The following is a 27,211-nucleotide window of genomic DNA, read 5'->3' on the forward strand; positions in this document are numbered from 1 at the left end:
CAGTGGCATATCATAGTGTAACTAGAGAATACGCAAAGATAGAGAAAATTCTTTTTTTTTTTTAACAGAGAAAATTCTTAAAAGTAAAAAGAGGAGCAGAAGCCAAACAAGAACAAAATAATACTGCCGAAGTGACAAAGAAAAGTAAGTTTAGTTGGGCTTAGAACTGTAGGCTAAATTACCATTCAAGAATGAAATAAAAGTATTTCAGACCAAGGAAGACTGAATAAATTTTCCAGTCCTTAGCCTTTACTGAAAAAAAGGTAGCAGAAAAAAAGAATGAATTGTCAGAAGCAATGGAGAGGAAAAAGTTACACAACATATTTAAATCAAAATAAAATATTTACTGTAAGAATCAATGATGATAATAATCAATGGGGGAATAAAAACAACATGAAACTAAAATACTAGGCAACAATAATATGTAAAACTGGAGGACAGTGATAAGAGTTAAAGCATCCTAAGATACTGTTCAAGAAGAGGATGGAAAGAATGATTAACTTTAGATTCTGTCAAGTCAGGTATGCTTGTTAACATTTTACAGGCAACAACTAGTTACAAATTCTAGAAATAGAATGTAAAACTTCCAATCAAGTAAAAGGAAGAAAATAATAAAGAAAATACAATCAATTCAATACCAATCAGAAAAGAAGGGAAAAAGCAGCATGGTAAATGGCACAAAATTAAATGATACAAACAAGTCCAAATATAGCAGTAACCACAATAAATATAAAAAGACTAAACTCACCAGTTAAAAGACAGATTCTCACATTGGATAAGATAACAAAATCCAGCTATATGCTGTTTACAAGAGACACACCTAAAACATAATGACATAGAAAAGTTGAAAGTAAAAGGATGTGAAAAGACACATCAAGAAAATAACTAACCAAGAGAAATCTGTCATAGCTATATTATCATCAGACAAAATAGACCTTAAGCCAACAAGCATGTCTGGCTATAAAAGAGGGTTATTACATAACTGGACCAATTCTCCACAGAGATGTAACAATCCAGTTCTGAAACTAAACATTCTTAATGATATAGCCCCAGAATACATAAAGAAAAACAGTTATAAGTCAAAAAATTCATGGTCATAGTGGGAGATTTTAACACACCTCTCTCAGTAATTGATAGCTCAAGAAGGCAAAAATTAGAAGAATACGGAAGATGTGAACAATATAATTCATAATCCTGACATAACGAATATGCAGAGAAACCTGCATCCAACAAATAGAGAATATACATTCAATCTTTTCAAGCACACATAGAACATATACCAAAAAAGGACCACGTACTGATAATCCACAAAACAAACTTCAACAAATACTGAAGAATCCATATAACAAATCATGTTTTCTGACTACAATGCAATAACATTGGAAATCAACAATAAAAAGGTAGCCCCCTGAGAACCAATTAAATTAGAAATTGAAAAATATACTTTTAATAATTCATGAGTCAAAGAAGAAATAATGGACATTTTTTTAAATGAAAACCAAACACCAATAAATAAACTATATTCAAAACTTGTGGATGTACCTAAAAGCAGAACTTAGAAGAAAATGTATAATCTTACATGTTTCCATTAGAAAAGACTAAAAACTAAAGAATTTAGTAACTCAAAAAGTTAGAAAAGAACCAGTGAGTAAAATAAATAAATAATAAAAAATAAGTGTAAATAATAATTGAAAAGAAAGTGACTGAAGAATTAACCAAATCAAAATTTAGTTCTCTGAAAAGATGCATAAAACAGACCTCTGATCCAGCAAAACAGAAGGCACAAATATACAATATCAGGAATGAAAAGGGGCATACAGATTTGATAGAAGGTTTAAAAATCATAAGAGAACATTACAAATTTATGCCCCCAAATTTGAAATAACAGATAAAATGGAGAATTTTCTAGAAAGTATAACTACCAAAACTGACTTAAAAAAGAAACAAATACCTTACACAATACAGAAATTAAATCAGTAGGTTAAGTGCTGCCATAAAAATCAAATGAGCATACAAAAAAGCACAAACCCCACTAGACCAAGATGGTTTTTATAATTGAGTTCCACCATACCTACATAGAGGAAGTAAAACATATTTTATACAAAATGCTCCAGAACACAGAAAAAGAAGAAATGTTCTCCAACTCATTTTGAGGCTAGTATAACCATGATACAAAAAACAAACAAAAAAACCCCCAAAAACCTGAGAGCAAGAATGTAAGAAAAAAAAAAAGCTGACCATTTATGAAAATAAAAGTAAAAAATTAAAAGAAATTATTAGGGTAAAACTCCTACTTCATGGTCAAGTGAATTTATCCCAGGAAGACAAAATAATTCAGTAAGAGAAAATCTATTAATATAATTCACCATATTAACTGTTTTAAAAAGAAAAATTATATGGTAATCTTGACAGATTTAGAAAAAAACTCAAAGTTTTAGCAGTCATTCATGATAAAAACCCTTGGCAAGCAAGAAACAGAAGGAAATGTCATTAACCTGATAAAAGTTAAGTATAGCAAACATCATTGGGACTGTGTATTTAAAGTTAGGAACAAGACAAGAATGCCTGTCACCATCTTTCTTTTCAACACTTCACTGCAAGTCATAGCCTAAAGCAGTAAGGTAAGAACTAAAAGGTGTGGGAGTACAGAGAAAAAAACAGAACTGTCCTGATCTGATGACAATATGATTACTTGGGAAATCCAAGAGACTATTAGAAACAACAGCATTTTCAGCAAGATTGCTAAATGAAAAAATTAACAGCATACCTAATACAAAAGTAAAAACCAGTCTGAAAATGTGCCTTGAAAAAAGAGCCTATTTATAATAGCAAAAAATTTGAGGAATATATAGGAATAAATCTCTAACAAAAAGTGTGTAAGAACTTTGAGAAGAAAATTATGATACTTTTTTGAAAGACCATTCTTTCATTTTTCATTCTCATAAATGGAGAAATATAACAGATTTATAAAACTCAATATCATAAATATTGTAATTCTCTCCAAACTGATGTACTATATACAAGTAATGTGATTACAATCAAAACCCTAAGAGTATTCTATAGAACTTGAGGAGCTGGTTCTAAAATTTATTTGGAAGAATAAAGGGCCTGGAATAGTCCAATACAATTTTAGAAACAGGAACAGTTTCAAGGAATAGTTAAGAAGGAACTTGCTCTCCCAGATAGCAAGACTTAAAATGAAAGCTACAGTAGTTAAAGCAAGGTATTACTGTAAAAGGATAGACCAAGAAATTGAAAGAAAATAGAAACCCTAACAACAGAACAAAGTATATACAGGATCTTATTATATGACAGATGTGGCATTAGAAATAAGTACAGGAAATAAGGAACTACTCAATAAATAGTCTAAGACAATTGGCTTGTCATTTGGAAAAAATTAAACTGAATTTCTATGTCACACTAAACATTAAAATAAATTCCAGATGGACTCAAGACCTATATATGAGAAGAAAAACTTTAAAACTTTTAGAATAAAATTATTACTTTGGGGTTGGGGAAGAATTCTTAAAATAAGATAGGAAAAGCACAAACTGGAAAGGAAAAGACTGATAAATTTGATTACATGAAAATGAAATATATACGTATGTCGAAGACATCATAAAGTTCAAAGACAAGCCACAAATTGAGAGATGATATTTGCAATGCATAAACCTGGGAAGGGATTAATATCCAGAAGATGCAAAGATTCTACACATCAGTTTTAAAAAGTAATCAAATAATGGGCTAAAGATATTAATAGGCAATTCACATACCAAAAAAAGGGAAACCTGAATGACCCATAAACAATACTCAACTTTACTAGTAACTGGGAAAACTCGTATCAAAATTATGTGATACCATGCCCATCATCAAACTGGTATAAATTTTAAAAAATCTGATAATCCCAAGGGTAGAGGACGATGTGTGGAAATGGGAATTGAATATGGCAGCACAGAAACTGAAACTCAAACACTGCTGAGGAGAGGGTAAAATGGAGAAAGCACTTTGGAGAGCAATCTGGCAGCGTGTTGTAATTTGAAGATGTGTGTACCCTATGACCCAGGAATTCTACTTCAAGATATGCATTCTAGAGCAGTGCTTCTCAAACTACCTGTGGGAAAGCATTTTTTTTTGTATTTCAATATTTTATAAATTATAATGAGTTACTAGAAAAATATTACAATAGAAAAACATAAGTTCCAGTTTTTTATTAGATTTGACAGACAATAAAATTACTGTGTTAAAATGCTGTAAGAACTTCTAAACACTCATTCTCAATTTCCATACTCATCTCATTGTGGATCCAAAACAAAAAGCCGGTGACAGGGCACTGACCCACATCACATGTGGAGTAGCACTTCTCTAGGAAAACTCTTGCATGTGTGCACAGAGAGACATGAATAAGGGTATTACTGCAGAACTGACTGTAATAATGAAAAACCAGAAACTGACTCATTAGTAATCCATCAGAATCAAATGAGGCTCACTCATAGGATGAGATACATACAGAGCAGTTAAAAATAAACTAGATCTACATGTATCAATATGAATAAAACTCAATGTTAGTAAAAAAAAGGAAGTGGTGAAATAAAAGGTGGAGTTTGATCCCACTTTTGTAGTAAAACAATTCTATGAATTATTTTTTGTTACATATTTAGAGTAAAAGTATAAAAATATGGACAGAAAATATACATCAACTTCAGAATAGAATGTACTCTGACAGGTCAAGAAATAAGACCAGGGATGGGTACAAAGGAGGCTTCAAATAGATATATAAACTTTTTCCTAAAAGAAAATATGATCTGAAGGAATATGGCAAAATGTTAAGCCTTCATATATTGTTCTCTGCATGTTCCTGTATATTTGAAATATTTAATATAAAACTCAAACTTTCAGCAAACCAAGGAACAAACAATTGAGAACCTAAGACAGCAGTTGAATACACAATATGCTGGAGTGTTAGGGAAGTCACTGGGACTCAAAATGAGCCGTGAGCAACCCTGTTGTACTTCTAAAGGCAGTAACATCTATCTATCCAGATAAAACTAGGTGCACGTCAACAGCAAGGATGCATACTATAATCCTGAGCTTTCGCCAAAAAACCTCCCTGTTCTGAATCTGTATAAACAAAACCCCTACTCCACCAGAGGCTAGAGCTGCCCCCAAACCCTATCCACATTTCCTGTCCTCAAAAGACAACAGTGGGGGCCAACACCACAGTGAAAAGCCAAAGCACTTCATCAACTACTGGCCTCATCTACTTTTAAAGGTTTTAGGACATCTGATTACACAAAGGAATTTCCAGAATTCTCCACTATGTATGACGCAGTCTTATTTGAGTCCCATCAATATCCAACATGAGATGGACAAAGAACAGGACAAACTCAACACATGTACTTAGAGGCATCCATTTCAGAAAGAAATCCGAGTACCTATAACAGCCTTTTTCCTCTCTGTCTCAGCTTCTTTCTCCACAACCTTTTGTTTTTGTGCAGCTATAAGAAGTTTTGTCTTCTCAGCTTCCCTGTGGAGTAAAATATTACAAAAAATTATAAATGATGTACATTCACAGGTAGTAATTCTGACTCTACAGTGGGTCAGAGAACCATTTTCAAAAAGAACTTTCTGACTCAGTAAGGTAGGCAAGAGAGGTGTTATCCTATTTTACTAATAATGAATTTGAGGTTGAAAGGTTAAATGATTTGCCCAAAGTCACCCAGAAATAGGAATCAAATTTAGTATATTTGAATTTTAGTCAGACCCTTTCCTCTAATCGTATCATGGAAAGGCCTGTGATCTGGAAGTGTCCGGAGTATATGAATGCTTCTTCTGCTGTTAGGCCTCCAGCTAATCTGCACCAGTTAGCAAAAGGCACTAACTTCTGGGAAGATGTAGCCAGCCCCTCAGATGCATGGTTTGGCAAGCAGAAGGGGGCTGGATTTCAGCCCCTCTTCAGGCAGACACCCCTATGTAGCAGCCTGATTTGTTATACAGAAGATATAACTAGGTGGCAGTTACTAAATATGTGGTGAACTGGGGCTCAATGCAAAGAAGAACTTTCTAAGAATCTGAGCTTTCTAACAATGGAAATAGGTGGCCAATCACTAAGCATGTACAAGTGGCAACTGAGTGACCACATGGAAGAAAAGGTATAAAAAAAGATCACTATTAGGTGGGAAGTTAGACTGGATTATCCCAAGGTAGCCTTTAATTCTAGAATTCCAAAAGTGTTTAAAATTAGGAAAGATCCAGAATTACCTGAAAAGTAACTCCAATAGTATCCCCAAACATCACCCCCTCCCCGACCTCTCTCCTTTCCTCCTGCCAACATTGATAAAAGACATAAAATGACATTCTGGATACTATGAGTTATTTGAGGGCAGATAACACATAGTATTCATCTTTCCATCACCAGAAGCTATTATATTTAAAGCCTAAGACATGCTGAGCCTTCAAGAAATTTATTTTTCTTCTATAAATGGATCAGACCCATGATCTACTCAGCCTAGCACTCTGCACTTTATAGTTTTAAAAGAAGAAATCCTTTTCTACAATGAAAAAGGGAAGATAAAACTCTGCATAGGAAAAGATATAGACTTGGGAACAATAACCACTCAGAAGTATAACACTCTACAAAGAAGTAGTATTATTACTTTTTGCACCCCCTGTATTTATACGTCTTTTGTATTCTTGACTTTTGAAAAGTTAGTTTTCTAGTATTTCATATTTTGCCTCTTAACATATCTGTCAAGTTTCCTAAAGACTTTTGTTTCTTCTTTTCAGTACCTATCATATGAGAATAATACTGACATTTCAACTGCAATAGGTAGTCCCCGAAAGGAATCTTCTAAAACACTTCGAAACTAATTTCATGTCAAGCAAGTAACTTCTCATTCCGGGTCAGCCCTGGACACATAGAAGAGAAGACTACCAGGAGTCAACCCAGGCAAAGCTTCCCCAAAGGTAAATTATAAAGATCAGGTCTAATTTTAGATACATCATCACATACAATGGAAAAGCAAACTTGATACCAATGTGTTTATTCTTACCATTTATAACACAGTAACAAAATATAGGCACTCTCTTCAACCTTAACAGCTAGGACTCTTTCTCTCCTCTATTAATATTTAATTCAAGGTATTATTCACATCCAAATTATAGCTCCTTAGGCTTCCAAGAACAGTTCTACAGCAAACTGCATCCTTAGCCACTGAAGCTGCTCCTGAAATGTCCATATATAAAGAGAAAACTAATAAGAGTCTAGTGGGAATTAAGACACCAGAATAGGTAATATTACTAGAATTAAAGAATGGAAGATAGACATATACCCCTCCCCAGTGTAATATCTGAAACATAATTTTCCTTTAGACTGGTAAATTAATGTAGACAGACCTAAATAAAAATATTGGGATCCCATGCATATTACTCACATTAACTCAAAATTTCTTCTTATGGCTTCTGGGATTTTGGGTTTTGTAACACGCACAGCCTAAAAAATAGAAGTGAAAAAGCCGAAGTGTATTTGAAAAATAAATCGTCAAACTACATCTTCTATAAAACAGCTCCTCAAATGAAACTAATAAAACAGCTATGACATAGCTGCCTACTAACACACATAGGGATCCCATTAAAAAATCTACTGTTCCTGCCATCACCCCCAAAAATCAAAATAAGCCGCTTCTTGTTTCCTTTAAAAAATGCCTGGCTATAGGATAAACCAGTCTACCTGCTGAGGAAATAAATTTTTAGGGAAAAGTTTCTCTCTTAAAAGACCTTTCACAAAGCTCTTAAGTTGGATATTTGTGTTTCCTTTTCAAACCTGCAAACCAAAGAAACAGAAGGAAGGCAAAATTTCAAGACTTAAATTATAAAGTAGGAAACAGTCAAAAACAAAAATATAAACAAGCAAAAACCCAGGTCAGTATATGCAACTTAATACAGTGGACAAGTAAATGAATTTACCACTTCCTAAACCTGCAATCGCTCAGTACTGGCTACAAATAAACAGCCCAACACTGAGGGAAAACACACACCAATTAACAAATACCAATTAGCAGCTTGTATTCTTTCTTCCTAGAACCTCACTTAGAACAAAGTCTACTTATCTCTGTAAACACTGTTTACTAGACCCTGTTTCCCTAACCATAGTGTACTTTGGCATAATTATCTATGAAACAGTATAATTTTGGGGTGCAAGAGCCACGTACAAAAGCCCCTCTGTGCTCCCTGTTTCTTGTTTGTAGAAAAAGGCTTTAGTCTCCTAGGCCTTCCCTGAGTTCCAAAGAACAAACTCAAGCAGTTACTAATTCAGGAGTGAGGAAATGCAGAAACAAAGGAATAGCAGTCAAGAAACAGTAATTTATAAAACAGAGACCTGATTCGTCCTCAAGGGATACAAGTAACAACCTGATGCATATCTTTGAGTTGTTCTGAAGTAACTAAGGCCCTCACCCAGGTGGAGGATGCTGACTACATGAGCACAAGCACAGAGACCTCAGACTGGCTGGAACCAGAAGACTGATGATTAAGATTTCTGGAACATCACCATGAAGAAAGTCATGCCCTCTGCAAACCTCACCCCAAATGCTGCCTTTAAAAACTCTTGGGCTTCCCTGGTGGCGCAGTGGTTGGGGGTCCGCCTGCCGATGCAAGGGGCGCGGGTTCGTGCCCCGGTCCAGGAGGATCCCACGTGCCGCGGAGCGGCTGGGCCCGTGGGCCATGGCCGCTGGGCCTGTGCGTCCGGAGCCTGTGCTCCGCAGCGGGGGAGGCCACGGCAGTGAGAGGCCCGCGTACCACAAAAAAACAAAAAACAAAAACAAAAATAAAAACTCTTCCCTGAGCCACTGGGGAGTTTGAGCCCTTTGGGCATGAGCTGCCCATTCTCCTTGCTGGACCCTGCAAAAAAAACCCTTACTTTGCTGCAAACACCCACTATCAGAGTTTGGCTTTCTGTGCTGTGGGCACATAAGCCCTTACAGGGTTACATCTGCTTGGGAAATACAGATTCCGAAGGCTGACTTTTCCGTATCAAGGACTTGATCTCTCAGAAGTGTTTGATTTTACTAGTTAAACATCCTACACCACCCCTCCATCCTACTACACACACACACACACAAAACACTTTGCTGATCTGTAGAAACTTTTAATTTCCCTCTGAAAACTGGTTGAACTTTTAAGCAACAAGGCCTTTAAAGCACATAGCCTTTTTTTAGGGCTTATGAAAGAGGGCTTTTAAAACTTTTAAGCAACATAGCCTCCCCTAAATAAAAGAGACAAGTCATATCTGTACATAATTTTGAGGATTATAATAACTAAATACAAGAATTAGAGTGAAATGGAATAAGAAGCTGGGGACCATGATGAAAAAAGTCATTTCATGCTAATGCTAAGGCATGTGAGGCCATAAAGAACAACTCATGGACATATCCAGAAGACAAAGAAAAATTCAGAACCAGAATTTGTAAGAGATGCCAGATTTCCCAAGTGACTGCCAGAAATACAGATGACTTCCAATATGATTCAGGGGGAAGCACTGTCCTATTGCATTTTATTATGAGACTGGCCATGTACCTTTATAGTCTTATAAAAAGAGCATGAAATAGGACTTCTTCTGAAGACGTCTATCTTGCTGTGTGAGGCTGAAGAACACACTACATGCTTGCCAATCTTGGCAAATCTCATAATTTTCAAATATGTGAAATATAAGCACCTACAGTAACAGATACCATGAGTAATTTGCTTCATAAGAGATTTAAGAAATAAAATGGCAACATATTCAAAAACAATGGTCAAAATACACACACACACAGACTTATAATAACTAAATACAAGAATTAGAGTGAAATGGAATAAGAAGCTGGGGACCATGATGAAAAAAGTCATTTCATGCTAATGCTAAGGCATGTGAGGCCATAAAGAACAACTCATGGACATATCCAGAAGACAAAGAAAAATTCAGAACCAGAATTTGTAAGAGATGCCAGATTTCCCAAGTGACTGCCAGAAATACAGATGACTTCCAATATGATTCAGGGGGAAGCACTGTCCTATTGCATTTTATTATGAGACTGGCCATGTACCTTTATAGTCTTATAAAAAGAGCATGAAATAGGACTTCTTCTGAAGACGTCTATCTTGCTGTGTGAGGCTGAAGAACACACTACATGCTTGCCAATCTTGGCAAATCTCATAATTTTCAAATATGTGAAATATAAGCACCTACAGTAACAGATACCATGAGTAATTTGCTTCATAAGAGATTTAAGAAATAAAATGGCAACATATTCAAAAACAATGGTCAAAATACACACACACACAGACACACACACACTGAGTGAAGAAAGGGGAAAAGAAAGCTGATGAAATGAATATGTCTGTTGAAACTGACCCGCGGATTTTAAGCATATATTTTAAACCAAAAGCCAGCATTTAATATATATACTCACTGCCTTAAATAACATAGGAAAAAATATCAAGAATGCCTATTTTCACCACTTTAATTTGCCAGAGTAGTTGTTCAAGAAGGAAAAATGGGGTACAAATACAGAGAAGGGAAAAATGAAAATACTGATTGTTACAGAGAAGGTTCACTCAACAACAAATATTAATTGGGTGCCCAGTCTGTACCAAGTACTGTTTATTCCAACCACTGTGGACACAGCAATGAATAAGGCAAGACTGCTCTCATGGACTTTAAAATTTTAAAGGCAGAAAAAAAGGCAATAAAGAACAACAAAAAGCAAATAAATGAACAAGAGAATTTCAGATAGTTATTAGTGTTACGTGAAGAATTAAAATACTAGGTTGGGGGGGAAATCAAGATTTTCATTTTGGCATAATTATATAACTAAAAAAAAATCTAGGGAAATTCATAAAGTTTTAGTCAAGCAAGATAAATAGCTCTAGAGATCTGCTGTACAACATTGTACCTACAGTCAATAAAAATGTGTTGTACACTTGAAATGTTAAGAGGGTAAATCTCATGTTAAGTATTTTTTACCAAACACACTCACAAATCTAAGGAAATTAACCAAAAGAATTACTAGAGACAGTTAATTCAGCAAACTTGCAGATATACAATAAAGACACCAAGAATCATTTGCATTCCTCAATGCTTAAAAAAAAAAGACTACATATTTAGTAGCATTTAAAGCTCATTAAATTCATGGCTATTAATTTAACTTGGGATATGGGTTTCTCACCTAGGTCAAAAATTCTAAAAGAGGGGCTTCCCTGGTGGCGCAGTGACTGAAAATCCACCTGCCGGTGCAGGGGACACGGGTTCGAGCCCTGGTCCAGGAAGATCCCACATGCCGTGGAGCAACTAAGCCTGTGTGCCACAACTACTGAGCCTGCGCTCTAGAGCTCGCAAGCCACAACTACTGAGCCTGAGCACCACAACTACTGAAGCCTGCGTGCCCTAGAGCCCAGGCGCCACAACTACTGAGCTCGCGTGCTGCAACTACTGAAGCCCATGCACCTAGAGCCCATGCTCTGCAACAAGAGAAGCCACCGCAATGAGAAGCCCGTGCACCATGATGAAGAGTAGCCCCGCACTTGCTAAATTCTAAAAGAGGGGCTTCCCTGGTGGCGCAGTGACTGAAAATCCACCTGCCGGTGCAGGGGACACGGGTTCGAGCCCTGGTCCAGGAAGATCCCACATGCCGTGGAGCAACTAAGCCTGTGTGCCACAACTACTGAGCCTGCGCTCTAGAGCTCGCAAGCCACAACTACTGAGCCTGAGCACCACAACTACTGAAGCCTGCGTGCCCTAGAGCCCAGGCGCCACAACTACTGAGCTCGCGTGCTGCAACTACTGAAGCCCATGCACCTAGAGCCCATGCTCTGCAACAAGAGAAGCCACCGCAATGAGAAGCCCGTGCACCATGATGAAGAGTAGCCCCGCACTTGCTACAACTAGAGAAAGCCTGCGCGCAGCAACGAAGACCCAACACAGCCAAAAAATAAATTAAAAATTTTTTTAAATAGTAAAAAAAAAAAAAAAAAAAAAAAGAGAAATTCTAAAAGAAACAAAAATGATAATACAATTATAAGTAAAGTCATGGACTATGTTCCTAATGTTTAAATGTATAAGCCAATTTAGGTATCTGATATGACTTGAAAATACTAATAATGAAAACTCACCTTGTAGAATAAACTGGTAGAAATATCAAAAGACGTTATTATTATTATTATTATTTTTGGCCACACCATGCAGCATGTAGTATCTTACCAATAGTTCCCCGACCAGGGATCAAACCTGTGCCCTGTGCAGTGGAAGCGTGGAGTCTTAACCACTGTACTGCCAAAGGCCGTTATTTTATTTATTTATTTTTTTTGCGGTACGCGGGCCTCTCACTGTTGTGGCCTCTCCCATTGTGGAGCACAGGCTCCGGACGCGCAGGCTCAGCAGCCATGGCTCATGGGCCTAGCCGCTCCACGGCATGTGGGATCTTCCCGGACTGGGGCACGAACCCGTGTCCCCTGCATTGGCAGGCGGACTCTCAACCACTGCACGACCAGGGAAGCCCCCAAAGGCCATTATTTTTTTAAAAGATAATATATCTTATCAAATTTTAAAAGTGAATGAAAAGTTGAATTATCATGACCATACGGTAATACATTAAAAATAGGAATGCTGAAAAATAGCCTTTAAGTTCTAAAAATGCATTCCAACTATCATAAGAAACTATTTTATAACAAGAATAAAAGCAACCAAGAAAATGGAGATCTTGATCTATCAGTTTAAAAACAATAAAGTGACATTTTTCATTCAATAACGTTTATAAAAACAACAGATAAATATAGATAAGTTTAAAAGATCCTTCTTTCTGCCGTGCAGAAAATGATGTGGACAAGTGAAAGTGAGAAAACAGGATAGAAGACTACTGCAGAAGTCCAGGCAAGAAATAGTACTTGGTCTAAGGAGGTGGCAATGAAGATGTTTTAGATGGATTTGGTAGAATCAGCAGGATACGGGAACTGATTAGATGTTAAGGGCTAGAGGGTTCTCAAAGACGCTTTCCATACCTCTAGACTGGCCTGAGGGTAAGAAGGAGCCATTTACTAACAAGAGGGAAAAAACAGGAGAGAAGTAGATTGGATGGGAAAAGACCAAGGGCTCAATAACTCATGAAAGAATAGGAAATAGAAAAATCAATGGAACAGAACAAAGTTCAGAAAGGACTTTACTATATAATGGAATTTAGCAAATAATATGATGGCATTTCAAACAAAGAGTAGAGAGGGGCATAAATTATTCAGTAATTGCTGTTGCTAATAAACTGGGGGAGGGGCAGATTGGAGCCCAACCTCACAAAAGAAATAAAAATGGATTCCAGATGAATTAAAATTTTAAATCTAAAAATAAAACTATAAAAGTACAGAAAATGTTGTAATTTCTGATTTTATTTAAATTTCTATATTTTAAAGTTGGTGAAAGGCTCTTAAAAGCACAGTAGCACAGCAAAATGCCATAAAGAAAAAAATACTAAAATTACTGCTAAAAATACTAAAATTAAACTTCAGAATTGTCAAGGGGAAAAGAAATGTTAAATGACAAAGAAAAAAACTAGGAGAAAATGTTTACTATGCATTTAAAGAAGAGTTGCAATAATTAACATATCAAAACCAGTTTATTTAAGTTAATGAGAAAAACACATAAAAACAACCGAAAAATGAGCAAACACAATTCACAAATCAAATACAGAGGGCCAATAAACATCCTAGGGCATTCAACCTCAATAATTAATACACAATGGCAGATTCAGTTTTTCCAAAAGGATTTAGAGAGCAGGTATGCATCTGTTATTTGACTACGATCACACAATCAAATGCATAGAAAACAACAGCTCATCAACACTGCTGATGAGAGAGTATAACCTACTAAAATTTTTCTGAAGGCAATTGGCAATATATATCAAAAAGCCCCCAAACAAGGCATCAATCCTACATTTAAGAACTTATCTTAAGGAAAGGATTTTAAAAGATGTATGTATAAGCTTGGTCATTATAACATGCACATAACAGTAAAAACTGGAAGCCAACAGGGATTAAATAAAAACATCAAAAGTGATGATGCAGCAAATCTTACTTTTGACTTGAAAAGATGCTTAAATATATATTGCTGGTGAAAAAAGCTATGGTATGATTCCATTTTAGTTCAACATTATTTATAACTATAAACATATGTTCCTCTGTATTAAGAAGAGTCTGGAAAGATACAACGAACTATGTTATCTCTGCATAGTAAGATTACTGTTGAATTTCACTTTGTTATTCATCTTTTTCCTAATATCTGATTATTTTTACAACACATATAACATGCGTGTGTATAAAAATCTCGATAATGTACAAGGTACTACTACAAATCAGTAAGAAAAAGAAAAACATTTCAATAGAAAAATGGGCAAAGAATATGAATAGGCAATTGACAGATGAGTACAAATGGACAAAAAAATAAACAAAAAGATGCTCAACCTCAATAACAACTAAGGAAATGAAAATCAAGGAGAGAGATAACTTCACATCTATCCATACAGCAAAAATCAGCATGTCTGATTGCTTCACATGCTGATGAGGTCGTGGAGAAACAAGTATTCACATATACTGCTGGTAAGAATGTAGATTTAGGGATTTCCCTGGTGGCGCAGTGGATAAGACTCCACACTTCCAATGCAGGGGGCCTGGGTTCGTACCTGGTCAGGGAACTAGATCCCACATGCATGCCGCAGCCAAGAGTTCGCATGCTGCAACTAAGGAGCCCACGTGTTGCAACTAAGAACTGGTGCAACCAAATAAATAAATAAATATTTTAAAAAAAGAATGTAGATTTATACAGCCACTTTGAAAGATAAAGTGTACATACAAGGAGATGTGTCAGGAATATTCACTACACTACTGTTTATTAATAGCAAAAAATTGGAAACAGTAGGGAAATGGTTATGTAATATAAGGCAAGGAACTCTAGGGGGCTGTTTAGAAGAATGAGCTAGATCTCCAAGTAACGACCTGAGCAGAATCTAGGAATCTGTGGCATTCACATTATCTTTAAAATTGAAAAGCTACTCCAGGACAACCAAGAGAGTTGTAACTTTGTTACAAAGTTAGCTCTGGTACACTTCAAAAGAACCCTTAACTTTGGCAGTTCCCCCTCAGGCACCTGGCAGAGATAATGGCAAGATGGAGGACAGGGGAAAACCTTCAGAAGTTTTCCAGACTCATTTATGAGATCGCATACCATCACCCACAGTGAATGCACACTTCTCAGAAGCCGTGCAATCTAGAAGCTAAGAAAGGACATTAGAGAAGCTACATTACCACTTCTCAGGTAATCCAGATCCAAAGCCACTGCGTTCTAATGTTACTGACCATGACTACAGTAGAAAAGGCAACTTACAGTGACACCCAATATTAACACCTACCCCACACACTTACGTAAAACAAACAAAAGCCTCACAGACTGATACTTTAACTTACTACATGCCATGTGCTCGGGTTTCTTTTCCTATTCAATTCCATCTTATTTAAAATGCTGGTCATGACCCACTAAAATTGATTTTAGAACCTACTAGTGGATTTCAACCCAATCTGAAAAAATACCCCAAAAAAGCAGTCATTCTCACCATTCTATCTCCCAGTGCCACTGCCACCACCACACTACCACTAAATTCTTCTGCTACCTTGCTTTTACTCAGGTCTTTCCACACACCTGAAATATCTTCCTCACTCTTTTCCACCTTATAAATCCTATTAATTCTTCCAGACCTACCTATCAATAAAATCTCAACTCAATCAGTCATTTCCAGGCAGACTCTCTTGAAATGTTCTTTAAACTCTTAGAGCAATAATCATCCAATCAATTCATCCGTCAATTAATACTTTGTCTAGAATTATTATTCAAATTTTATACGTGAAATTCTTTTCATAATCTTACTGAGGGCAAGGATTAGTCTTAAACTGATTTATAACCATTACTGTATCTAAATAATGCCACACATACATAGCTGTATATGGATTTTATTTCTTATCTGTTCCCTCTAAGAGTTCAGAAAAAAATGCCATCCATAACTGAGAAAGATATTCTGTAAATCACCCTAGCACTATAATTAAATAACTGCTGAACAAACAGTCTGATGAAAAGACAATTAAATACAAAGCTCTCAAAATTCCCAAAGAATTTCCCTAGGAGAAGGGCTTACCTGTATGGTGAGGCCTGGGGCCATGACATTTAACTCTTTCTGCAGAGCTTGCTTGAGGTTTTCGTCTATTTGATCTGTTTTTGAAGCCAAGAACACAGCTTTCATTACACTCAAAAAAATTTCCTTACATTGTATTAACATTTAAACAAAACCAATCATAATTAGACCTAAAGTTTCCATGGTACTATTCTTTTATAGAGCTTAAACCATTTCACACATATATGAAAACAAATATATATATATAGTTTTCCTTTTGTGTGAGGAAAAATTGTGAGGAATTACGGAACAAAGAAATTAAGAAGGAAAGATGACAAGCAGCTACTTGAAGTTTATCAGATAAATGGAGAATCTAGGTTTCTAATATCTTAATTCAGTGTCATTACTTAATATGTCCTGATTCTCTAAAAAAACAAATTTTCATCTTCAATCTTTATCCAAATTCCCAAGTAACTAAATTTCATTTCCATGGACCTCTGCCAATTATTTTGGATTTAAAAACAGAGGGTGGGGGAAAGGCTCATAGGAAGGTCCTTGAAGAACACAAGAATGGACAATAAAGATGTCACTTCACTTGGCTTTGTAACTCATGTATTTTCTATCCACCTCAACAGTACTTTCCCCATTATTAAATAACCGGTGATGTGACAATTAAGGACAGACCAGTTTTCTCAAACACCACCCCAATAGTTCTCAATCATCAATGAGGAATCAATTGGTAGATTTCTAAGCTGATTAACCATCCCTATGCCTGCCTCTAAGAAATTCACTAAGAATTCCAGGAGGGAGAAGTGAGCAGCCAATAGCAGCAACCCAATCCTTGGCCAGAGCTTTCCTACCACAAATGAAAAGTTAACTTGTACAGAAGAGTCAACATAGCAAGCCTGAAACGACTATCCTTAGAAAGACCTGTTTGCAATTTGGCCTCTGGCTGTCAGCGGGGGTCATGGATTTGGAGAGCATTCCCTCTATCCCCAGAACTGATAACAATGACTCACTGTGCCTAAATTGTTTATTCAAACAATGTGTTTTATGCTGAACATCTACTTTCCTTCTGGGAATCTGGAATATTGGTATATGCTAGGCAGAGGGTACCTACATGACCAGCCCACAGTAAAAATCCTGCGTAGAGAGTCTCTAATGAGAGTCTTCTCCAGCAGACAACATCTCACATGTGTTGTTACAATTCAATGCTGGAGTAATTAAGTGTATCCTGCATGACTCCACTGGGAGAAGACTCTTGAAAGCTTGTGCCTGATTTCCTTCAGACTTCATCCAAGTGCCTTTTCCTTCTGCTTTGTATCCTTTTGCTGTAGTACATCTTAGCTGTGAGTATGATTATACTGAGTCCTGTCAGTCCTCCTAGCAAATCATCAAACGTGGGGGTGGGTCTTGGGAAACTCCAAGACACAGGTTCTTAATTTCTCCAAATTATCTATTAAACTAGCAACAAAGCTAATTTTCAGAAAATTATCATAGTAAAAACAGAATACAGTCTGGGACTTCCCTGGTGGCACAGTGGTTAAGAATCCACCTGCCAATGCAGGGGACACAGGTTTGTTCCCTGGTCCGGGAAGATCCCACATGCCGCGGAGCAACTAAGCCCATGAGCCACAACTACTGAGCTCACATGCCACAACTACTGAAGCCCAGGTGCTCCAGGGCCCGCAGGCCACAACTACTGAACCTGGGTGCTGCAACTACTGAAGCCCGCATGCCTAGAGCCTGTGCTCCATAAGAAGAGAAGCCACCGCAATGAGAAGTCTGCACACCGCAACGAAGAGTAGCCCCTGCTCGCTGCAACTAGAGAAAGCCCGCGTGCAGCAACGAAGACCCAGCGCAACCAAAAATAAAATTAATTAATTAATTAATTTTAAAAAAAGAATATAGTTTGTAACAAATGATCTTTTTCCAATCTCTACCAAGTTACATACTTTATATTTCAGAAAATGGTTATCATTCTTAAAATATCTTGTTTGAGTAACTATTTGCTTAATTTAAGCAATTTTAAGCAAATTTAAGCCATTTTAAACTTAAAGAATATTTTAAAGACAATTGTTCTATTATAAATTCAGAAGAAATGCTCAAATAGCATAATGTTTACTAATATTATTATAGCATTCACAGACAAGTTGAACAAGATTTCTAATTGGTTATTTATATATTTAAAACAAATGAGACACTTACCAAACAATTCAATGTAAACTTCTTGAAGCGTGTGGGCACTGCAAAACTGGTTCAGTTCATGGTGGATTTTATTGAAGATTAAGGTCTTGTCATAATCTGCAGTGTAGTTCCTCACGATATCAAACACTGAAAGAGAGGTACTATCCATGTTCACCCGTGTATCCTCTAATTCAGCCAAGGTAAAAGTTACAGTGATAAAATATACATGAGGAAAAGTGGCAATGAAATAGTGAAAACATGAAACAGAACTCCAAGCCTTGATGTGTTCCTTGTGCCTTATTCTCCAGATATTACTGCATTTGCAATTCTAATGGGCAAACTTCAAATTCCATACTGAGGAGAGTATATATTATCTTGGAGGTAATAAGGAACCGTCAAAGATTGAGCAAGGGCATGACACAATCAGATCTGTACTTTGGCAGCAGAGTGAAAATGAATTGTAAGGCATATAAATCAGAGGCAGGGGAAGTGTAAAGCAATTACTGCAAGGTAAAAGTTTAGCTAAGAGGTAAAGAGGGCCTGAACTAATTGAGGAACAGTGGGAATGAAAGAAGGAGACAGCTCCAAAAGACCATTTTCAAAAAGGCAGTTTTTAAAGGCTGTTAAAAAATAAAAAATGACAGGCTAGAAAGGAAAGAAGCTAACATTTCTGGGCCAGACTTTATATCAGGCAATTTATATACATTAACACTTAATTCTCACAAAAAAATCTCCTTATTTTGCATAATATGAAACTGAGAAACAGAATTTCAGAAATGTGCCTAAGGGTACATACTAGAACATGCCAGAACCTGTGCCCTACTTATTAAAACATGCTTTCTCCCTTCAAATCCAAGACTTGCTCTACTCGCCTTCCCACGGAGGATACTAGATGTAACCGGATTCCAGATCACAACAGATGAACAGGCCATCAATAAATACTCGCTGACTAACTCATCCTCTTGGTCATTTCCAAATGAGTTGGTGATACAATAGTTTCCTCTTTATCTCTGGCCAGAAAACGAGCGCTATCTCCCCTTCTTCTATTTTTTCAATCATAGTCCATTCCACTGATTTGTGACCAGGGAAAGTAGATGATAAAAGACAGGGAAATACTTAATTGCTGAAAAATATAATCCAAATCCACTTGATAGTAATACAGGTTGCTCTCTCTTCTGAAATTCTTTTGCTATTTGTGCCTGTACCAGTGACATGAAACTTAGCACAACCTTACATACCTATATATATACATATATATGTGAATATATATAAATCAGAGGCAGGGGAAGTGTAAAGCAATTACTGCAAGGTAAAAGTTTAGCTAAGAGGTAAAGAGGGCCTGAACTAATTGAGGAACAGTGGGAATGAAAGAAGGAGACAGCTCCAAAAGACCATTTTCAAAAAGGCAGTTTTTAAAGGCTGTTAAAAAATAAAAAATGACAGGCTAGAAAGGAAAGAAGCTAACATTTCTGGGCCAGACTTTATATCAGGCAATTTATATACATTAACACTTAATTCTCACAAAAAAATCTCCTTATTTTGCATAATATGAAACTGAGAAACAGAATTTCAGAAATGTGCCTAAGGGTACATACTAGAACATGCCAGAACCTGTGCCCTACTTATTAAAACATGCTTTCTCCCTTCAAATCCAAGACTTGCTCTACTCGCCTTCCCACGGAGGATACTAGATGTAACCGGATTCCAGATCACAACAGATGAACAGGCCATCAATAAATACTCGCTGACTAACTCATCCTCTTGGTCATTTCCAAATGAGTTGGTGATACAATAGTTTCCTCTTTATCTCTGGCCAGAAAACGAGCGCTATCTCCCCTTCTTCTATTTTTTCAATCATAGTCCATTCCACTGATTTGTGACCAGGGAAAGTAGATGATAAAAGACAGGGAAATACTTAATTGCTGAAAAATATAATCCAAATCCACTTGATAGTAATACAGGTTGCTCTCTCTTCTGAAATTCTTTTGCTATTTGTGCCTGTACCAGTGACATGAAACTTAGCACAACCTTACATACCTATATATATACATATATATGTGAATATATATATATATATATATATATATATTAGGTCAGTATCATGTCTTCTCAAGTAAAATAAAAAGCCCTTAAGGCAAAGGCTCTAACTTCACCTTTTAAAATTGTTTTTGCCAACACAATATCCTGACATAGTAAGCATGCAAATTTTAGTAGTAAGGATAAAAATAAAATGGCAGATCTTTTTTAAAAATTTATTTTATTATAGTTGATTTACAATGTTGTGTTAATTTCTACTGTATAGCAAAGTGATACAGTTATACGTATATACACATTCTTTTTCATGTTCTTTTCCATTATGGTTTATCACAGGATATTGAATGGAGTTCCCTATGCTATACAGTAGGACCTTGTTGTTTATCCATTTTCTATATAATAGTTTGCATCTGCTAATCCCAAACTCCCAATCCACCCCTCCCCGACAGCAACCATAAATCTGTCCTGTCTGTTTCTGTTTCACAGATAAGTTCATTTGTGTCACATTTTAGATTTCACATATAAGTGGTATCATATGGTATTTGTCTCTCTGACTTACTTTACTTAGTATGACAATCTCTAGGTCCATCCATGTGGCTGCAAAATGACATTATTTCATTCTTTTTTATGGCTGAGTAGTATTCCACTGCATGTATGTACCACATCTTCTTTATCCATTCATCTGTCAATGGACACTTAGGTTGTTTCCATCTCTTGGGTACTGTGAATAGTGCTGCAATGAACACTGGGGTGCATGTATCTTTTCAAATTATAGTTTTGTCTGGGTGCATGCCCAGGAGTAGGATTGCTGGATCATATGACAGCTCTATTTTTAGTCTTTTGAGGAACCTCCACACTGTTTTCCATAGTGGCTGCACCAATTTACGTTCCCACCAACAGTGTAGGAGGGTTCCCTTTTCTCCACACCCTCTCCAGCATTTGTTATTTGTAGACTTTTAAATGATGGCCATTCTGACTGGTGTGAGGTGATATCTCATTGTAGTGCTGATTTGCATTTCTCTAATAATTAGTGATGTTGAGCAGCTTTTCATGTGCCTGTTGGCCATCTGTATGTCTTCTTTGGAGAAATGTCCATTTACGTCTTCTGAAAATGGCAGATCTTTTGATTGAAAGCAGGGTCTCGAAGAAACCCAAGTACACCCATGTTCATAGTAGTATTATTCACAATAGCTAAAACGTGGAAGTAATCCAAGTGTCCATCAATGGATGAATGGATAAACAAAATGTGGTATATACATACAATGGAATATTATTCAGCCTTAAAAAGGAAGGAAATTCTGACACATGCTACTACAACATGGATGAACCCTAAGGACATTATGCTTAGTGAAATAAGCCAGTCACAAAAAGACAAATACTATATGATTCCATTTATGAGGTTCCTGGAGTAGTCAAATTCATAGAGAAAGAAAGTACAGACAGAAATGTCAAAAAGACAGAAACAGTGGTTGCCAGGGCTGGCAGAGGGGGTGCATGAGGAGTTCTTGTTTAATGGGTAGGGAGTTTCAGTTTTACAAGATGAAAAGAGTTATGGAGATGGATGCTGGTGATGGTTGCTTAACAATGTGAATGTATGTAATGTCCACTGAATATTTAAAAGTGGTTAAGAAGGTAAATTTTATGTTACATGTATTTTATCACAATAAAAAAAAATTACGAAAAAACATCAAACATTAAAAAGGTCAATCTTACTTCAGAACTCCTAACTAAGTTTTTGATTTGAACAGTACTCCATCTCTGTGAGTTTTCATCTTTTACCAAGAAAATGTTCTCCCCACACTGAGGACTTTCAGATTGCTTTGCAAGTTGTAGCAAATCTCAACTAGAAAAGATTTTTCTATGGTCACAAATCAATGTAGCCAAGGAACTGATCAGTTATAGACTTTTAACATGTAAGGATATTATTTCTCATCCTGACTGGATAAAATACTACTTTCTAGAAATTCTAGAAATAATCAATGACTGTCTTGTTCTTAGATACACTCAGCTCAGTTCAGAGTAACCCATACAGTTGCAGAAAGTCAACTCTGTCCAGGATTTGTGACCTATTTCTGTCGCCATTCCCTAGGAATGGAAAATATTCCAGCGATCATTTTTTTTTTAATATATATCAGAAATGAATGAGGTCATAAAACTTTCCTTAGGGAATCTATTCCTATTCCTTAGAGAATCTCTCAGTTACAGATACTCTGATTATAACTATAACAGAATAGATGGGTACCATACCTGCACAAGGGGCCAACATATTAACCACTTCTATTCGGTCAATATAGATCATGACCCCACCACTAAAAACAGAGAAATGGAAAAATGTGAGCCAAATACAAACCTATTATGTTCCTAGATTAATTCTACATCATCAAACAAATCCCACATGATAGAAATTTAGAAGGAAAATCTAAAGACATATACTACTGATTGATTAAACTGACCTCACTGATCACTACTCAAATGACCCTGTACACACTCACCTGGCTCTCTCATAACCAAAAGCTCACCTCTGTAACTGCTGTGATCAAAATCAGCTCACAGGAAGACTAGACCTATAACCTAGAGCTGCTTAGCACTTTGCCCTTATTAAATGAAGCCAACAGCTAAGGCAGTGCACTTCTCTAACTTCTCCATCAAGGAATCAGGTAAAGTGGTTCCCCAGAGGTATGGAGGCCAGCCACAGGCTGAAATTCTTTTGATTCCCTGCCTTATCTTAATCTACTTTTCATCTGTATTTATTCTAATATGAAAAGAAGAATTTTCCCCCAAACCTTGAAGTAAAACTGACACTCCAGAAAGATAGGTCTTGTTAATTAATGGCTTCCTATACTTCCTGGCCTACCAGCACAGACCCTGAGGAACATGTGAACCTCAATTTAAGATACATGAAGTTTAGAGATTTTGAAACTATACAACTCAGCCTTCCTACCAACTTACAACGACACTTTTTTTTCTGATAAAAAAGCATAATACCTGCTCAATGAAAAAAATCTGACAAATACAGGAAAGCATGAAGATAAAAATAAAATTTACCCAACATCTCATCAGCTGCCAATTTTGAGTCATCTCTAAAGGGAATCCATTAAAAAGTTACAGATAGACCTAGGGAGAACTTGGATCAAATACGTTAACTTAAAACAGAGGGAATTTACTCCCTCTTCAAGAACATTTCTGTGATATTTTGGTCATTTAAAATACAGAATTTAAAACATACACTGAACTTTATACTCTTCTTCTGATACAATTCAATGTACTGATTATACTCTAAAAATAATTTGGGCCTTGCTTGCCTTTCTTGCCCCAAAACTTTACAGCAGTGATTTTTCAAAGTAAGGTCCTCAGAGCAGCTCAGGATCACCTGGGACTTCTGCTAGAAATGCAAATTCTCGGGTCTCATTCCAGACCTACTGAATCAGAAACCCTAAATTAGATGGCATCTAACACTACAGATGACAAGGTGAGCTGATTTCATTTTAAACTATCTACTGTTAGTTTAAAATGGCTCCTAAGATGGAAAGGTCCTATTTGGAGACAGGGCTTTTCTCAAATAATGCTCAGAAGAGAAATCCCCCTGGGTTACTACGATGCCTATTTGAAAGATGTTTAAGTGATCACAGCTTATGAACAGAAAATACATCTGAACCAAAGGGAGGTTGGTAAGCAAGGGGAACGCTTACCTTGTTCCACAAGGCACATTCTTAACTTCATCAGTTTGCAGTGTTGTCTGGGAAGGAAAAAAATATCTCATCAATACTCAGCACACATATCATCAAAGAACCACTGGTCCCAAAGGAAAATCTCTAGAGAACTGCTGAAAGGAAGTACAGGAGAGCTCCATTACAATTTTAGTCCCCAAAGATTAGCTATCAGAGCAATCTCTTTTTGTATCCTGGCAAACATGAAAGACTAGAGACAGAATATTTTACATTTAATGTCTGAGTCAATATGCACCAGGAAAGCTTCAATGCTCAATCTGAAAGTTTCAATGTTCAATCTCTCAGTCAGTTTCTTATTTGCATGGAGCTGGCCTGGGACTGCAAACTACAAGGACTACCCACAAGGATATTACTGCTAGGATCTGTACTCTGAACTCTGATTCCACTGCTAATATTAATGGTTATAATGAAGGCAAAAGATAACTATTACATACATGCATACAAGCAGTCTTCAACTCAGAGGGGCCCTTGAGCTCAACACCAACCTTTTCCTCTAAAGCTATAGTCAATATTTTAGTTCAGGTCCTAGAGATTTCTCAGACAGTCTCTCAATTTCCTTTTTAACAGAAATGCCACCATCAGCACTGCTTCCTCCTTGTGAACCAACCATCTGGTACTTAATTACTCTGCCCCTGTCACAGCTTGGTTCGGATCCAGAATGACTCCCTATTGCACTTGAAGGCTTCCAACAGGTGAGCACATAATGAGTGTATTCTGGACACACTGCACCATATTAAGCCCACAGCAACATAGTACTTTATGGAATACAATGGAAAAAAGAAGCATGGTCCTTGTTTCCAAAGAGCTCACAATCCAACACAGGAGATAAAATCCTTACAAAGCAATCCAAAACAGGTACAAATAACAGAGTATAGACTGAATTGTTAGGTATTAAGTAATAGAGTAAAATAATCATTTGAAAAGCTCTCTGAGGTGAAATATTTATATGCCCAGTCTAGAGAAGGAGAAATAAGAACAGATAAGGCAGAGAAGCATCTTACATTCAATACATATCTATTCAAATACACAAAGATGAGGACAAACTGTGTGTATAGGTGTCAGGAAGCAGCTGGCTTGCCTGGAGCAGAAGGGACAATATAGATGAGAGGTGAAACTCTGAGAAGAGAACATGATGATGTTAGGTGGAGGGTCCTGAATGTTTGCTGGGGGGCTTGTGCTCTCCCTAGTCCATCTTATACACAGCCACAAACAAACCTTTCAAAAATAGGACTTTTCCTTCATTCCTTTGCTTATGTGTGTTGTGGTTTTCATTATCTATCATATCCGGAGGCAAGAAAACCAGCTGGGAAGCTAAAGGAGTAATTTATTTAGGTTAATGTAGAAAAGGTCATGGAAATTTAAAGCTTTCAACCCAGGAGATACAACAGAGAAGGGATTTGATAACTAGTTTCATATAAAATTCCAGGAGGAAAAAGAATAGAATATTAAGTCTGGGGTTAAAAGGGTGATAGTAAACATTAGTGACAGGATCTAGGTAGGGTGAGGGAAGTTGATAGAGAGGTGAGCTCAATTTATTTTCTTTCCTTCAAAACATTAACCAGATTCAACTTCCAAATCAACTTTAAATATACATTCCTATTTAAAACTAAAGGACATTCTCTAGTCAATTTTCAAACCAAGGGGAACTAGGAAAGAGTTCAAATGTTAAATCTTCAATTTAACATCCTATCTTCATGTACTTTTATACTTCTTTTATATTACCTCAAAAATTATTTTCCCAGTATGAATATTTATTTTAAAAGTCTTTGGTTTTGTTATATAAATATATATTTTTAAGGCTGAAGGTTTTTGTATTTTTCTAAACATAGTTTTTTTTTCTTACATCATATATGGGATCTCACATTTCCCCAAGATGCTTCTTAAATATTCCTTTCAAATGCCGAGTCTGTTAAGCCCTTTGTTTATATAAGCTATGCCTTCTAATGTGTTCCAAAAATTCCTAAAAATAAATTTCTTTATCTCATTCTTACGAAAACAACTTCTTAAAAGGTTTTTTTTTTTTTTTTTTTTTTTTTTGGGGTACGCGGCTCTCACTTTTTTTTTTTTTTTTTTTTTTTTTTTGAGGTACGCAGGCCTCTCACTGTTGTGGCCTCTCCCGCTGCGGAGCACAGGCTCCAGATGTGCAGGCTCAGCAGCCATGGCTCACGGGCCCAGCCACTCTGTGGCATGTGGGATCCTCCTGGACCGGGGCATGAACCCGTGTCCCCTGCATTGGCAGGTGGACTCTCAACCACTGCGCCACCAGGGAAGCCCTGTATCTCTTTTATATATCTCTGCGTCAGTATGACTCAACATACGAAGCTCCAAGAAGGCAGAGACAAATCTGCCCGGCTTTGAACAAGATCTAAAAAAGCCCCTGATCTCTAAGGGTCTGATGATGCCATTGATAACATCAATATAGACTATTTAAGCTTTTGATAGGTTCATGCAAATAAAACCCCTTGTTTCACAGAGGAGTAACTGAAGTCTAGAATGGTTAAGGGATTTCTGAAAAGTCATGTAAACAATTAGTGGCAGAGCCAGAGCCAGAACCTAGTTTACGGGTTTCTGGCCCCATGTTCACTACACCATACCGCTTCCAGAGAAATGAGCTCAATTTAACAACTTTCACCACAAGTAGAAAGGTCAGAAATATAAACGTGTTATGACCCCTGCCTTCAAGAAGCTTGGAGAATTTCTGGAAAAAAAATTCACACAAAAACTTAAGAGAACAATACAAGACAACATTATTAAAGGAAATAAGATCAAGGGCCAAAATTTACAATACAGACTTTAAGGGCTATGGAAGAGGAGGAGAAGGATTTGTGATGAGGCTTAAAAAGGCTGGCAAGATTTAGACAGGAAATAAGGAATAAAGAGAGAGATGGTGATAGTAAAGATGATCCAAAATCTTAGAAATAGAATAGACAAAATGCAAGAAACATTTAACAAGGACCTAGAAGAACTAAAGAGGACGCAAGCAACGATGAACAACACAATAAATGAAATTAAAAATACTCTAGATGGGATCAATAGCAGAATAACTGAGGCAGAACGGATAAGTGACCTGGAAGATAAAATAGTGGA

General features: G+C 36.6%; 1 protein-coding gene across 4 annotated transcripts in view; it reads right to left on the minus strand.

Annotated features, from left to right (window-relative positions):
• Window positions 1-27,211, minus strand: part of ERLIN1 (ER lipid raft associated 1) — a 43,295-nt gene that overhangs the window by 8,153 nt on the left and 7,931 nt on the right. For 3 of the 4 annotated variants that reach the window (XM_028481805.2, XM_055080811.1, XM_007117617.3), the window contains 6 exons: window positions 24,086-24,132; window positions 22,644-22,705; window positions 18,384-18,509; window positions 16,200-16,273; window positions 7,431-7,489; window positions 5,433-5,524 (listed from right to left, as the gene is read on the minus strand). In XM_028481805.2, coding sequence (XP_028337606.1) covers window positions 5,433-5,524; window positions 7,431-7,489; window positions 16,200-16,273; window positions 18,384-18,509; window positions 22,644-22,705; window positions 24,086-24,132 — 460 coding nt within the window. The remainder of the gene's footprint in view (window positions 1-5,432; window positions 5,525-7,430; window positions 7,490-16,199; window positions 16,274-18,383; window positions 18,510-22,643; window positions 22,706-24,085; window positions 24,133-27,211) is intronic. The other variant, XM_055080812.1, reaches the window with a different exon arrangement.

This window comes from Physeter macrocephalus, chromosome 20 (assembly GCF_002837175.3).
Source record: "Physeter macrocephalus isolate SW-GA chromosome 20, ASM283717v5, whole genome shotgun sequence".
Taxonomy (NCBI): Eukaryota; Metazoa; Chordata; class Mammalia; order Artiodactyla; family Physeteridae; genus Physeter; species Physeter macrocephalus.